The sequence below is a fragment of the Ranitomeya imitator genome, chromosome 1, assembly GCF_032444005.1.
Source record: "Ranitomeya imitator isolate aRanImi1 chromosome 1, aRanImi1.pri, whole genome shotgun sequence".
Classification (NCBI taxonomy): Eukaryota; Metazoa; Chordata; class Amphibia; order Anura; family Dendrobatidae; genus Ranitomeya; species Ranitomeya imitator.
Genome location: NC_091282.1, coordinates 178,355,963 through 178,371,995, shown reverse-complemented (window position 1 = coordinate 178,371,995; position 16,033 = coordinate 178,355,963). Strand labels below are relative to the sequence as shown.

Below are 16,033 nucleotides of genomic sequence, written 5' to 3'. Positions count from 1 at the left end.
TCGGTTGAGGGCTTATTTTTTGCGTGCCGAAATGACGTTTTTAATGATAGCATTTCGGTGCAGATACGTTCTTTTGATCGCCCGTTATTGCATTTTAATGCAATGTCGCGGCGACAAAAAAAACGGAATTCTGGCGTTTTGAATTTTTTTCCCGCTACGCCGTTTAGCGATCAGGTTAATGCTTTTTTTTAGTTGATAGATCGGGCGATTCTGAGCGTGGTGATACCAAATATGTGTAGATTTTAAATTTTTTTTATTGATTTGTTTTGATTGGGGCGAAAGGGGGGTGATTTAAACTTTTATATTTTTTTATTTTTTTAACATTTTTTTCAACTTTTTTTTTTTACTTTTGCCATGCTTCAATAGCCTCCATGGGAGGCTAGAAGCAGGCACAGCACGATCGGCTCTGCTACATAGCAGCGATCTGCTGATCGCTGCTATGTAGCAGAAATGCAGGTGTGCTGTGAGCGCCGACCACAGGGGGGCGCTCACAGCCACCGGCGTTCAGTAACCATAGAGGTCTCAAGGACCTCTATGGTTACAATGGAGACGCATCGCCGACCCCCGATCATGTGACGGGGGTCGGCGATGACGTCATTTCCGGCCGCCCGGCCGGATGCGGTAGTTAAATGCCGCTGTCTGCGTTTGACAGCGGCATTTAACTAGTTAATAGGTGCGGGCAGATCGCGATTCTGCCCGCGCCTATTACGGGCACATGTCAGCTGTTCAAAACAGCTGACATGTCCCGGCTTTGATGCGGGCTCACCGCGGAGCCCTGCATCAAAGCGGGGCTTCTGACCTCGGACGTACTATCCCGTCCAAGGTCAGATAGGGGTTAATTTTTGGGATTTTTTGCGGATCTCCAGCTATATTATTGCATTGGGAAGCTCTGGAAAAAAGACACAAAAAATCTGCAAAAAAAAAAAGCGCAAAAACTAGAAAAAAAAACCCGCAAAAAATAAGCGTGCGGATTTCCTGCGAAAGTAGTCCAGATTTGCTCAGGAAAATTCTGCACACTTTCCTGAACGTGGGCACATAGCCTAAAGGGAATCTGTCACCCCATTTTTTGCTTATAAGCTAAGGCCATCTGCATCAGGGGCTTATCTACAGCACCTATAAAGCTGTAGATAAGCCCCCTATGTAACGTGAAAGATAAGAAAAACAAGTTAGATTATACTCACCTGGGGGGCGGTCCGGTCCGATGGGCGTCGTGGTCCGGGTCCGGCGCCTCCTATCTTCATACAATGACGTGCTCTTCTTTGCTTCCTGTCGCAGATCCTGCACAGGCGTAATTCTCTGCCCTGTGGAGGGCAGAGCAAAGTACTGCAGTGCGCAGGCATCGGGAAAGCTCAGAGAGGCCCAGTGCTGGGACAGGAAGCAAAGAAGAAGACGTCATCGCATGAATATAGGAGGTGCCGGATCCGGACCGCGATGCCCATCGGAACGGACCGCATCGGAACCGCCACTGGGTGATTATAATGTAACTTGTTTTTCTCATCTTTCAGGTTACATCGGGGGCTTATCTACAGCATTACAGAATGCATTACAGAATGCTGTAGATAAGCCCCTGATGGCAGAGGCCTTAGCTAATAGGTCAAAAATGGGGTGCCAGATTCCCTTAAACATTATAGGTATACTTTGTATATAATTTGCAGAGAGGCAGTGTGTGTACGTGTGCGTGTATATATGTATACATATTTTACAGAAGGGCACGGTGTGTATATATTTTGCAAAGTGGCAGTGTATGTATATATTTTAAAAGGGGCAGTGTGTGTATATTGTGCAGGGGGACTGTGTGTGTGTATATAATATTTTGCAGAGGGGCCGTGTGTGTATGAGGGACAGTGCATGCATATATATGGTATATATATTTTTGCAGACGAGCTGTGTGTATGCACAGTATGTGTATGTATGTTTTATGTGTATGTATGTTTTACAGAGGGACAATGTGTGTGTATATATAATATTTTGCAGAAGGGCTGTGTCTGTATGTTACTGAGGGGCAGTGTATGTATATATTTTTTTTTTTTTGCAGAGGGGCAGTGTGTATGTATATGTTTTACAGAGGGACAGTGTGTGTGTGTGTGTGTGTATATATACAGTACAGACCAAAAGTTTGGACACACCTTCTCATTTAAAGATTTTTCTGTATTTTCATGACTATGAAAATTGTACATTCTCACTGAAAGCATCAAAACTATGAATTAACACATGTGGAATTATATAGTTAACAAAAAAGTGTGAAACAACTGAAATTATGTGTTATATTCTAGGTTCTTCAAAGTAACCACCTTTTGCTTTGATGACTGCTTTGGCATTCTCTTGATGAGCTTCAAGAGGTAGTCACCGTAAATGGTTTTCACTTCACAGGTGGGCCCTGTCAGGTTTAATAAGTGGGATTTCTTGCCTGATAAATGGGGTTGGGACCATCAGTTGTGTTGTGCAGAAGTCTGGTGGATACACAGGTGATAGTCCTACTGAACAGACTGTTAGAATTTGTATTATGGCAAGAAAAAAGCAAATAAGTAAAGAAAAACGAGTGGCCATCATTACTTTAAGAAATGAAGGTCAGTCAGTCTGAAACATTGGGAAAACTTTGAAAGTGTCCCCAAGTGCAGTGGCAAAAACCATCAAGCGCTACAAAGAAACTGGCTCACATGAGGACCACCCCAGGAAAGGAAGACCAAGAGTCACCTATGCTTCTGAGGAGAAGGATAAGGTGTGTCCAAACGTTAGGTCTGTACTGTATATATATATATATTTTTTTTTGCAGAGGGTGCGTGCGTAAGGCCAGTGTCACACTGGCATGTGCAATGCAAGAAACTCGCACGAGTCTCTCGCATCAATACCCGCCACTGCCGCAGGCTCTTGGAAACTGAGCATTCAGCTGCATAGAAATACATGCAGCCGCACGCTCCGGTCCCGAGTGCCGGCGACTGTGCTGGGTATTGACTCGTGAGTTTCTCGCGTTGCCGGCCTAAGGGGTGGTATTCTCTGTGATGCTAAATTGCCGTAAGATAAATAGACATGCTGCAGTCTGGAAAGACGTGTCGCATGTCTATCTCCACAGGTGAGCCGCGGACGTTTATGGACGCTTAGTGGATGGACGCTGTGTAAGTAAGCAGCATCCAACCCGCAGATCCGATCGTGTGCACATACCCCAATTCATTCTGACAGAAATGCAGCATTATTATCAGGTCAATAAGATCTATTTAGTCATGTCTGAACTTTGTATTGTAAAATCTGGTGACTGATCAGCTTTATTATCAGCATTAGGAAAAAAACTGGCACATATTTTGAAATGAAGTACGTCAGCATCAACAGACCTAACAGATATTTACTAGCGTACACACATTGTATTGTGAGATCTAGTGAGATAAGAAATGAAACCTAGTGTGCTTTTTGCCCTCATAATTATGAAAATAAAAAATAAAAAACTGAATAAAGAACAAATATAAGTATCTGTTTTTTATCTGCCGAAACATATTGATGAAAATTTGTTGAATTATTTAAAAGTAACTGGCAAACAGAATTGAAAATTGGTTTCCACAATACAAAAGAGGTTGCTGTGTTGTTTTTTTTGCAATGCTAAATTTGAGAATATGTAATTTCCAAGATACCTAAGAAATAGGAATGAATTTAAAACAAATATGCAGTCACAAGTTTGAAAATAAGTTTCTCCAACCTAAAAAAATAAGATAGTGAGAGAAATTGAAGATGACCCCTCATCCAATTAACCCCTTCCCGACCCATGACGCCACGTAGGCGTCATGAAAGTCGGTGCCAATCCGACCCATGACGCCTATGCGGCGTCATGGAAAGATCGCATCCCTGCAGGCCGGGTGAAAGGGTTAACTCCCATTTCACCCGATCTGCAGGGACAGGGGGAGTGGTAGTTTAGCCCAGGGGGGGTGGCTTCACCCCCTCGTGGCTACGATCGCTCTGATTGGAAAGTGAAACTGCCAATCAGAGCGATTTGTAATATTTCACCTATTATAACGGGTGAAATATTACAATCCAGCCATGGCCGATGCTGAAATATCATCGGCCATGGCTGGAAATACTAATGTGCCCCCACCCCACCCATCGCCCCTCCAGCCCCCCGATCTGGCCGGTACACTGCTCCGGCTCCCCTCCGTCCTGTGCTCCGCTCCCCCCCGTGCTCTTGTCCGCTCCCCCCGTGCTCCAATCACCCCCCCGTGCTCCAATCACCCCCCTGCACTCCGATCCACCCCCCCCCGGTGCTCCGTTCCAGCCCCCCCGTGCTCCGTTCCAGCCCCCCCGTGCTCCGTTCCACCCCTCCCGCGCTCCGATTCCCCCCCCCCCCCCGTGGTCCCCCCCCACCCCATCATGCTTACCGATCCAGCCGGGGTCCCGTCCGTCTTCTCCCTGGGCGCCGCCATCTTCCAAAATGGCGGGCGCATGTGCAGTGCGCCCGCCGAATCTGCCGGCCGGCAGATTCGTTCCAAAGTGCATTTTGATCACTGAGATATAATCTATCTCAGTGATCAAAATAAAAAAAATAATAAATGACCCCCCCCCCCCCTTGTCACCCCCATAGGTAGGGACAATAAAAAAATAAAGAAATTTTTTTTTCCCACTAATGTTAGAATAGGGTTAGGGTTAGGGGTAGGGTTAGGGCTAGGGTTAGGGCTAGGGTTAGGGTTAGGGTTTCGGTATGTGCACACGTATTCTGGTCCTCTGCGGATTTTTCCGCTGCGGATTTGATAAATCCGCAGTGCTAAACCGCTGCGGATTTATGGCGGATTTACCGCGTTTTTTTCTGCGCATTTCACTGCGGTTTTACAACTGCGATTTTCTATTGGAGCAGTTGTAAAACCGCTGCGGAATCCGCACAAAAGAAGTGACATGCTGCGGAATGTAAACCGCTGCGTTTCCGTGCAGTTTTTCCGCAGCATGTGTACAGCAATTTTTGTTTCTCATAGGTTTACATTGAACTGTAAACTCATGGGAAACTGCTGCGGATCCGCAGCGTTTTCCGCAGCGTGTGCACATACCTTTAGAATTAGGCTATGTGCACACGGTGCGGATTTGGCTGCGGATTCGCAGCAGTGTTCCATCAGGTTTACAGTACCATGTAAACATATGGAAAACCAAATCCGCTGTGCCCATGGTGCGGAAAATACCGCGCGGAAACGCTGCGTTGTATTTTCCGCAGCATGTCAATTCTTTGAGCGGATTCCGCAGCGTTTTACACCTGTTCCTCAATAGGAATCCGCAGGTGAAATCCGCACAAAAAACACTGGAAATCCGCGGAAAATCCGCAGGTAAAACGCAGTGCCTTTTACCCGCTGATTTTTCAAAAATGGTGCGGAAATATCTCACACGAATCCGCAACGTGGGCACATAGCCTTAGGGTTGGGTTGGAATTAGGGTTGTGGTTAGGGTTAGGGGTGTGTTGGGGTTAGGGTTGTGGTTAGGGGTGTGTTGCGGTTAGGGTTGTGATTAGGGTTATGGCTACAGTTGGGATTAGAGTTAGGGGTGTGTTGGGGTTAGTGTTGGAGGTAGAATTGAGGGGTTACCACTGTTTAGGCACATCAGGGGTCTCCAAACGCAACATGGCGCCACCATTGATTCCAGCCAATCTCGTATTCAAAAAGTCAAATGGTGCTCCCTCACTTCCGAGCCCTGACGTGTGCCCAAACAGTGGTTTACCCCCACATATGGGGTACCAGCATACTCAGGACAAACTGCGCAACAATTACTGGGGTCCAATTTCTCCTGTTACCCTTGTGAATCTAAAAAAATGCTTGCTAAAACATAATTTTTGAGGAAAGAAAAATGATTTTTTATTTTCACGGCTCTGCGTTGTAAACGTCTGTGAAGCACTTGGGGGTTCAAAGTGCTCACCACATATCTAGATAAGTTCCTTGGGGGGGTCTAGTTTCTAAAATGGGGTCACTTGTGGGGGTTTCTACTGTTTAGGCACACCAGGGGCTCTGCAAACGCAACGTGACACCCGTAGACCATTCCATCAAAGTCTGCATTTCAAAAGTCACTACTTCCCTTCTGAGCCCCGACGTGTGCCCAAACAGTGGTTTACCCCCACTCATGGGGTATCAGCGTATTCAGGAGAAACTGGACAACAACTTTTGGGGTCCAATTTCTCCTGTAACCCTTGGGAAAATAAAAAATTCTGGGCTAAATAATTATTTTTGAGGAAAGAAAACGTATTTATTATTTTCACGGCTCTGCATTATAAACTTCTATGAAGCGCTTGGGGGTTCAAAGTGCTCACCACACATCTAGATAAGTTCCTTTCGGGGTCTAGTTTCCAAAATGGGGTCACTTGTGGGGGGTTTCTACTGTTAAGCCACATCAGGGGCTCTGCAAACGCAACGTGACGCCCACAGAGCATTCCATCAAAGTCTGCATTTCAAAACGTCACTACTTCACTTCCGAGCCTCGGCATGTGCCCAAACAGTGGTTTACCCCCACATATGGGGTATCAGCGTACTCAGGAGAAACTGGACAACAACTTTTGGGGTCCAATTTCTTCTGTAACCCTTGGGAAAATAAAAAATTCTGGGCTAAATAATTATTTTTGAGGAAAGAAAACGTATTTATTATTTTCACGGCTCTGCATGATAAACTTCTATGAAGCACTTGGGGGTTCAAAGTGCTCACCACACATCTAGATAAGTTCCTTTGGGGGTCTAGTTTCCAAAATGGGGTCACTTGTGGGGGGTTTCTACTGTTAAGCCACATCAGGGGCTCTGCAAACGCAACGTGACGCCCACAGAGCATTCCATCAAAGTCTGCATTTCAAAACGTCACTACTTCACTTCCGAGCCCCGGAATGTGCCCAAACAGTGATTTACCCCCACATATGGGGTATCAGCGTACTCAGGAGAAACTGGACAACAACTTTTGGGGTCAAATTTCTCCTGTTACCCTTGGGAAAATAAAAAATTGCAGGCTAAAAGATCATTTTTGAGAAAATAATTTTTTTTTTTTATTTTCATGGCTCTGCGTTATAAACTTCTGTGAAGCACTTGGGGGTTCAAAGTCCTCACCACACATCTAGATTAGTTCCTTTGGGGGTCTAGTTTCCAAAATGGTGTCATTTCTGGGGGATCTCCAATGTTTAGGCACACAGGGGCTCTCCAAACGTGACATGGTGTCCGCTAATGATTGGAGCTAATTTTCCATTTAAAAAGCCAAATGGCGTGCCATCCCTTCCGAGCCCTGCCGTGCGCTTAAACAGTGGTTTACCCCCACATATGGGGTATCAGCATACTCAGGACAAACTGGACAACAATATTTGGGGTCCAATTTCTCCTATTATCCTTGGCAAAATAGGAAATTCCAGGCTAAAAAATCATTTTTGAGGAAAGAAAAATTATTTTTTATTTTCATGGCTCTGCGTTATAAACTTCTGTGAAGCACCTGGGGGTTTAAAGTGCTCAATATGCATCTAGATAAGTTCCTTGGGGGGTCTAGTTTCCAAAATGGGGTCACTTGTGGGGGACCTCCAATGTTTAGGCACACAGGGGCTCGCCAAACGCGACATGGTGTCCGCTAACAATTGGAGCTAATTTTCCAATCAAAAAGTCAAATGGCGCGCCTTCCCTTCCGAGCCCTGCCGAGTGCCCAAACAGTGGTTTACCCCCACATATGAGGTATCGGCGTACTCGGGAGAAATTGCCCAACAAATTTTATGATCCATTTTATCCTACTGCCCATGTGAAAATGAAAAAATTGAGGCGAAAATAATTTTTTTGTGAAAAAAAAGTACTTTTTCATTTTTACAGATCAATTTGTGAAGCACCTGAGGGTTTAAAGTGCTCACTAGGCATCTAAATAAGTTCCTTGGGGGGTCTAGTTTCCAAAATGGGGTCACTTGTGGGAGAGCGCCAATGTTTAGGCACACAGGAGCTATCCAAACGCGACAAAGTTAGAGGTAGGTGGAAGGTCCTTAAAGATGATTTCAGGGAATTAGGCTGCAAGCTGAAAGAAAGGACCTCCAACGTGGTATTTTCCGAAATACTGCCGGTACCACGTGCCACGCCAGAGAGGCAACGGGAGATTAGGGAGGTTAATAAGTGGCTCAAGAATTGGTGTAGGAAAGAGGGGTTTGGGTTCCTGCAGAACTGGGCCGACTTCTCAGTTGGCTACAGGCTCTACGCTAGGGACGGGCTGCACCTCAATGGGGAGGGTGCAGCTGTGCTGGGGGAGAGAATGGCTAGAAGGTTGGAGGAGTGTTTAAACTAGGAATTGGGGGGGAGGGTATTCATTTTATAGGAGGGGAAGATAGTGCAGACAGAGACCTGGGCACAAATAAGGAAGTTGGGGGTGGCGGTGGCATGGGGGTTGGGGTCAGAACAGTTAATAATTTAAGAAATAGAAGTACAGAGAGGAACATAAAGTGCATGTATACTAATGCCAGAAGCCTCGCCAACAAAATGGACGAATTAGAGCTAATGTTGTTGGAGCATAATTATGACATGGTGGGGATATCTGAAACGTGGCTGGATGAGAGCCATGACTGGGCTGTTAACTTGCAGGGTTACAGCCTGTTCAGAAATGACCGTACAGATAAGCGAGGGGGAGGGGTGTGTCTATATGTAAAATCATCCTTAAAACCCATCCTGCGCGATAATATAGGTGAATTTAATGAAAATGTAGAATCCCTGTGGGTGGAGATAAGGGGAGGGGGAAAAAATAATAAATTACTGATAGGGGTTTGTTATAAATCTCCAAAAATAATGGAAGCAATGGAGAATATCCTCGTAAAGCAAATAGATGAAGCTGCGACTCAAGGAGAAGTCATTATTATGGGGGACTTCAACTACCCTGAAATAGATTGGGGAATAGAAACCTGCAGTTCCAGCAAAGGTAATCAGTTTTTGACAATTATGAGAGACAATTACCTTTCACAACTGGTTCAGGACCCAACAAGAAGGGGGGCACTGCTAGACCTAATATTAACCAACAGGCCAGACCGCATATCAAATATAAGGGTTGGGGGTCACTTGGGAAATAGTGATCACAAAATAATAAGTTTTCAAGTATCCTTTAAAAAGATGTGTAGTAGAGGGGTTACAAGGACACTAAACTTCAGGAGGGCAAATTTCCAACGGATGAGAGAGGATCTTGGTGCAATTAACTGGGACGATATCCTGAGACACAAAAATACACAAAGAAAATGGGAGACGTTTATTAGCATCCTGGATAGGACCTGTGCACAGTATATACCGTATGGGAATAAACATACTAGAAATAGGAGGAAACCAATATGGCTAAATAGAGCTGTAAGGGGCGCAATAAGTGACAAAAAGAAAGCATTTAGAGAATTAAAGGAAGTAGGTAGTGAGGAGGCATTAAATAAATACAGAAAATTAAATAAATTCTGTAAAAAGCAAATCAAGGCAGCAAAGATTGAGACAGAGAGACTCATTGCCAGAGAGAGTAAAAATAATCCTAAAATATTCTTTAACTACATAAATAGTAAGAAACTAAAAAATGATAGTGTTGGCCCCCTTAAAAATAGTCTGGGTGAGATGGTGGATGAGGATGAGGAAAAAGCCAATATGCTAAATGACTTTTTTTCATCAGTATTTACACAAGAAAATCCCATGGCAGACAAAATGTCTAGTGATAAAAATTCCCAATTAAATGTCACCTGCTTAACCCAGCAGGAAGTGCGGCGGCGTCTAAAAATCACTAAAATTGACAAATCTCCGGGCCCGGATGGGATACACCCTCGAGTACTGCAGGAATTAAGTACAGTCATTGATAGACCATTATTTTTAATCTTTAAAGACTCCATAATAACAGGGTCTGTGCCACAGGACTGGCGTATAGCAAATGTGGTGCCAATATTCAAAAAGGGGACAAAAACTGAACTCGGAAATTATAGGCCAGTAAGCTTAACCTCTACTGTGGGTAAAATACTGGAGGGCATTCTAAGGGATGCTATACTGGAGTATCTGAAGAGGAATAACCTCATGACCCAGTATCAGCACGGGTTTACTAGGGACCGTTCATGTCAGACTAATTTGATCAGTTTCTATGAAGAGGTAAGTTCCAGATTGGACCAAGGGAACCCAGTGGATGTAGTGTATATGGACTTTTCAAAAGCTTTTGATACGGTGCCACACAAAAGGTTGATACATAAAATGAGAATAATGGGGATAGGGGAAAATATGTGCAAGTGGGTTGAGAGCTGGCTCAGGGATAGGAAACAAAGGGTGGTTATTAATGGAGCACACTCGGACTGGGTAGCGGTTAGCAGTGGGGTACCACAGGGGTCAGTATTGGGCCCTCTTCTTTTTAACATATTTATTAATGACCTTGTAGGGGGCATTCAGAGTAGAATTTCAATATTTGCAGATGACACTAAACTCTGCAGGGTAATCAATACAGAGGAGGACAATTTTATATTACAGGATGATTTATGTAAACTAGAAGCTTGGGCTGATAAATGGCAAATGAGCTTTAATGGGGATAAATGTAAGGTCATGCACTTGGGTAGAAGTAATAAGATGTATAATTATGTGCTTAATTCTAAAACTCTGGGCAAAACCGTCAATGAAAAAGACCTGGGTGTATGGGTGGATGACAAACTTAAATTCAGTGGCCAGTGTCAGGCAGCTGCTACAAAGGCAAATAAAATAATGGGATGCATTAAAAGAGGCATAGATGCTCATGAGGAGAACATAATTTTACCTCTATACAAGTCACTAGTTCGACCACACTTAGAATACTGTGCACAGTTCTGGTCTCCGGTGTTTAAGAAAGACATAGCTGAACTGGAGCGGGTGCAGAGAAGAGCGACCAAGGTTATTAGAGGACTGGGGGGTCTGCAATACCAAGATAGGTTATTACACTTGGGGCTATTTAGTTTGGAAAAACGAAGACTAAGGGGTGATCTTATTTTAATGTATAAATATATGAGGGGACAGTACAAAGACCTTTCTGATGATCTTTTTAATCATAGACCTGAAACAGGGACAAGGGGGCATCCTCTGCGGTTGGAGGAAAAAAGGTTTAAGCATAATAACAGGCGCGGATTCTTTACTGTAAGAGCAGTGAGACTATGGAACTCTCTGCCGTATGATGTTGTAATGAGTGATTCATTACTTAAATTTAAGAGGGGACTGGATACCTTTCTGGAAAAGTATAATGTTACAGGGTATATACACTAGATTCCTTGATAGGGCGTTGATCCAGGGAACTAGTCTGATTGCCGTATGTGGAGTCGGGAAGGAATTTCTTTCCCCAATGTGGAGCTTACTCTTTGCACATGGTTTTTTTTTGCCTTCCTCTGGATCAACATGTTAGGTTAGGCTATGGGTTGAACTAGATGGACATATAGTCTTCCTTCAACCTTAATAACTATGTAACTATGTATGACATGGTGTCCGCTAACGATGGAAATAATTTTTCATTCAAAAAGTCAAATGGCGCTCCTTCCCTTCCGAGCCTTACCATGTGCCCAAACAGTGGTTTACCCCCACATGTGAGGTATTGGTGTACTCAGGAGAAATTGCCCAACACATTTTAGGATCCATTTTATCCTATTGCCCATGTGAAAATGAAAAAATTGAGGCTAAAAGAATTTTTTTGTGAAAAAAAGTACTTTTTCATTTTTACGGCTCAATTTGTGAAGCACCTGGGGGTTCAAAGTGCTCACTATGCATCTAGATAAGTTCCTTGGGATTTCCAAAATGGGGTCACTTGTGGGGGAGCTCCAATTTTTAGGCACACGGGGGCTTTCCAAACGTGACATGGTGTCCGCTAAAGAGTGGAGCCAATTTTTGATTCAAAAAGTCAAATGGCGCTCCTTCCCTTCCAAGCCCTGCCGTGCGCCCAAACAGTGGTTTACCCCCACATATGAGGTATCAGCGTACTCAGGACAAATTGGACAACAACTTTCGTGGTTCAGTTTCTCCTTTTACCATTGGGAAAATAAAAAAATTGTTGCTAAAAGATAATTTTTGTGACTAAAAAGTTAAATGTTCATTTTTTCCTTCCATGTTGCTTCTGCTGCTGTGAAGCACCTGAAGGGTTAATAAACTTCTTGAATGTGGTTTTGAGTACCTTGAGGGGTGCAGTTTTTAGAATGGTGTCACTTTTGGGTATTTTCAGCCATATAGACCCCTCAAACTGACTTCAAATGTGAGGTGGTCCCTAAAAAAAATGGTTTTGTAAATTTCGTTGTAAAAATGACAAATCGCTGGTCAAATTTTAACCCTTATAACTTCCTAACAAAAAAAAATTTTGTTTCCAAAATTGTGCTGATGTAAAGTAAACATGTGGGAAATGTTATTTATTAACTATTTTGTGTCACATATCTCTCTGGTTTAACAGAATAAAAATTCAAAATGTGAAAATTGCAAAATTTTCAAAATTTTCGCCAAATTTCCATTTTTATCACAAATAAACGCAGAATTTATTGACCTAAATTTACCACTAACATGAAGCCCAATATGTCACGAAAAAACAATCTCAGAACCGCTAGGATCCGTTGAAGCGTTCCTGAGTTATTACCTCATAAAGGGACACTGGTCAGAATTGCAAATAACGGCAAGGTCTTTAAGGTCAAAATAGGCTGGGTCATGAAGGGGTTAAAAAGTCACTTTTTGCACTTTTCCCGCTGCTCCCAAGTATTTAATTAATAAATTCTTGTGATATTTAGTGTAAGTTCACACAGGGCATTTTTGCTGTGGTTTTTGCTGCTTTTTTATGGAAATTTTCAGCTGCTTTTTACAGTACCAGCAAAGCTTATGAGATTTCAGAAATCTCATGCACACACATTGTTTTTTTGTGTGATCAGTATTTTGTGCTTTGCTGCGTTTTTTGGACATAGAGCATGTCATAGTAACATAGTTAGTAAGGCCGAAAAAAGACATAGATGTTGATGGCCCCCATAAGATGCTCCATAGTATATGCCCCGTATACTGCTCCATAAATGTTGATGGCCCCCATAAGATGCTCCATAGTATTATATGCCCCGTATGCTGCTGCGATATATATAAAAAAAAATAACATACTCCCCTATCGTCTCTGGGCGCCGAGTGCTGGGGGGCCTGACCAGGCGGGGACACCGGCGCGCTGTGAGGGTCAGGTGCCGGAGTCGCCGCTAGCTCAGGCCCCCGACACTTGCTATTGTCACCTGTCCCGTTCCAGCGCTGCGTGCCGCTCCTTCTTCCGGGTCCTCTGGCTGTGACTGTTCAGTCAGAGGGCGGCGCGCATTAAGGCTATGTTCACACATAGCGTCCTGTCTCTGCGGGTTCTCCCGCAGCGGATTTGATAAATCTGCAGGGCAAACCCGCTGCGGTTATCCCTGCAGATTTATCGCGGTTTGTCCTGCGGGTTCCGCTGCGGGATTTTACCCCTACTATTGATGCCGCATATGCAGCAATATGCAGCATCAATAGTAATGTTAAAAATAATAAAATCATGATATACTCACCCTCTGACGTCCCGATCTCCTCGGTGCTGCAGGCGACGGTCCGGTTCCAAAGATGCTGTGCGACCAGGACCTTCGTGACGTCACGGTCATGTGACCGCGACGTCACTGCAGGTCCTGGTCGCATAGCAAACCTGAGACCAGACGGCCGCGTGCAGCGCTGAGACTTCAGAGGTGAGTATATCATGATTTTTTATTTATTTATTTTTTTTACTCAAATATGGTTCCCGGGGCCTGGAGGAGAGTCTCCTCTCCTCCACCCCGGGTACCACCCGCACATTATCCGCTAACTTCCCGCATGGTGTGCACAGCCCCATGCGGGAAGTAAGCAGATCAATGCATTTCTATGGGTGCAGAAATCGCTGCGATTCTGCACAAAGAAGTGAAATGCTGCGGGTTGTAAACCGCTGCGTTCTCGCGCGGTTTTTCCCGCAGCATGTGCACAGCGGTTTGCGGTTTCCATAGGGTTTACATGTTACTGTAAACGCTATGGAAACTGCTGCGGACCCGCAGCTGCAAAATCGCCGCGGTTCCGCTGTAAAAATCACAATGTGTGAACATAGCCTTAGCGCGTCATCGCGCCCTCTGAACTGAACGTCACAGGCAGAGGACCCGGAAGATGGAGCGGCACGCAGCGCTGGAACGGGACAGGTGACTATAGCATACTCACCCTCCTAGCGCGTCCCTGCTTCTCCGTTGGAGATCGCGGTGTGCGTTCAGTGCTTACGCATACCGCGATCTCCTGGGCTGCGTCACTCTGTGGGGTCCAGACTGCACCGGCACTTGCGCAGTCTATAAAGGCTTCGGACAGAGTGACGCTCCCAGCATATATTATAGATTTAGAAGCAATAACCAGGAGCATGCTAAATCTGGATACACTGCTGACCCTTGCCGTAATACATGTTCTCCATTGTTTTTAATAGGATTGGGGGATGAGGTTTTCCTTAGCTGTAGGATTGATCTTTGTATAGACATCAGGGGACCCTTCAGATTTGTATCTGGGTAGAAGGGTCGACACTCACTGCATGGTATATATAGGGACCCTAGGGAAAGCCATCATTGAGCAGGGGCGCCCAACACTCCCCCTAGGGTGCCAAACCTGCCACAGTAAGGTAGGCATCAGTTTAGCGAAACCCTCCCCCCAAAAAGTGTTTTTTCACCGATCTTTTTCACAATTGTTTGCACTTTTGTTTTTTTCACGGTGATTTAGTGTGTCGGTAGCCACAGGTTGGTGGCATTTTAAGACTTTAAATAAAAATTGTATTTTATGGGAATTATTTATGATTTACGCAGAAAAAAAAGCAGCAAAAACGCCCTGTGTGAACTTACCCTTAATACGCGATAGAGTTTCGAAGATACGGGCAATCTTATTTAGTGCCATTTTTTTCTGTATTCACTACTGAATAACACAACAGAGGAGCCTAAAGTAACAGCCCCTTAGGGTTCTGTGTGCACCTCCCCTTCGTAAATGCTTAAAAAAATACTAAATAAAAAGGACAATATCTCTGTATCTATATGGCAGATTAAAAAAACAAACAAAAACACACTAAAACCCCACAATACTCAAAACAGTACGAAAAAAAAATCTTGCAACTTTTGACCTAGTGACAGCCCTATTTTAACTGATGACACAACTAGCAATAGGCAAACATTGGCATAAGGCATAAAACTGAAAGGACTGGACCCAGGAGGCACGAAGCTAATGAAACAAACTTCTTGCCTTTATTTTTACTCATGTCTATGAAAGCGGTCACTGCCGGCAGGATAACGTGTCCACCGCAGCCACTATCTACTGCATCCCATCAGATCTGCCTCCCATCTCCTGAGAATTATGTACTGTACAAAGCCAAAAGAGCAGCGACGGAAGCGGCGATTCCACACAGCATGACACAAGGATATCGACATATGAACTGAGAGAAATGAGCTCACCCGGTACCAGTTCCATGACAATGTATATAGGCTGCCTTTGTGTGCAGACTCCAATAAGCTTTACAATATTGACGTGGTCATACTGCTTCAAAATTCTGTGCAAACAAACAAGACAAACAAAACCATTAACAAGAAGACACTAAATTAAAAGGAAAAAAAAAAAAAAATATATATATATATATATATATATATGTGTATATATGTATATATATATATATATATATATATATATATGTATATATGTATATGTATATATATATATATATATATATATATATATATATAACACTTAACAAAATAGGCTGCGACACACAAGCACCATTAACTGCTCACACATCTTCAGAACCCTTTTTCATTACATGTATTGTCAGATCAGCCAAGAGAGCATGCCTCGTCAATAGGACAAGGGACGTAAACCACTGCCACAATCATGTGACGTCAGGTTATCTGACCCTCTCAAAAAAAGGATTGCAGGGGTGTGAATACTTTTGGCCATGACTGTATATATATATTTATATATACTAGCTATTGAACCCGTTCTACGCCCGGGTGGCGAGCATCTATATTGGTATATGGTCTCGATCCTGGTATGTGCTGCTCCATCCTGCGTCCCCATCCTGTCATGTGCTGCTCCATCCTGCGCCCCCATTCTGTCATCTGCTGCTC

The 16,033-nt window shown here is 44.0% G+C and overlaps 1 protein-coding gene across 2 annotated transcripts in view; it reads right to left on the bottom strand.

Annotated features, from left to right (window-relative positions):
• The window catches only part of FER (FER tyrosine kinase), a 485,813-nt gene that overhangs the window by 146,024 nt on the left and 323,756 nt on the right, over nucleotides 1-16,033 (bottom strand). For both annotated transcript variants that reach the window (XM_069752566.1, XM_069752558.1), the window contains exon 17: nucleotides 15,368-15,462. In XM_069752566.1, the coding sequence (XP_069608667.1) occupies nucleotides 15,368-15,462 (95 nt within the window). The remainder of the gene's footprint in view (nucleotides 1-15,367; nucleotides 15,463-16,033) is intronic.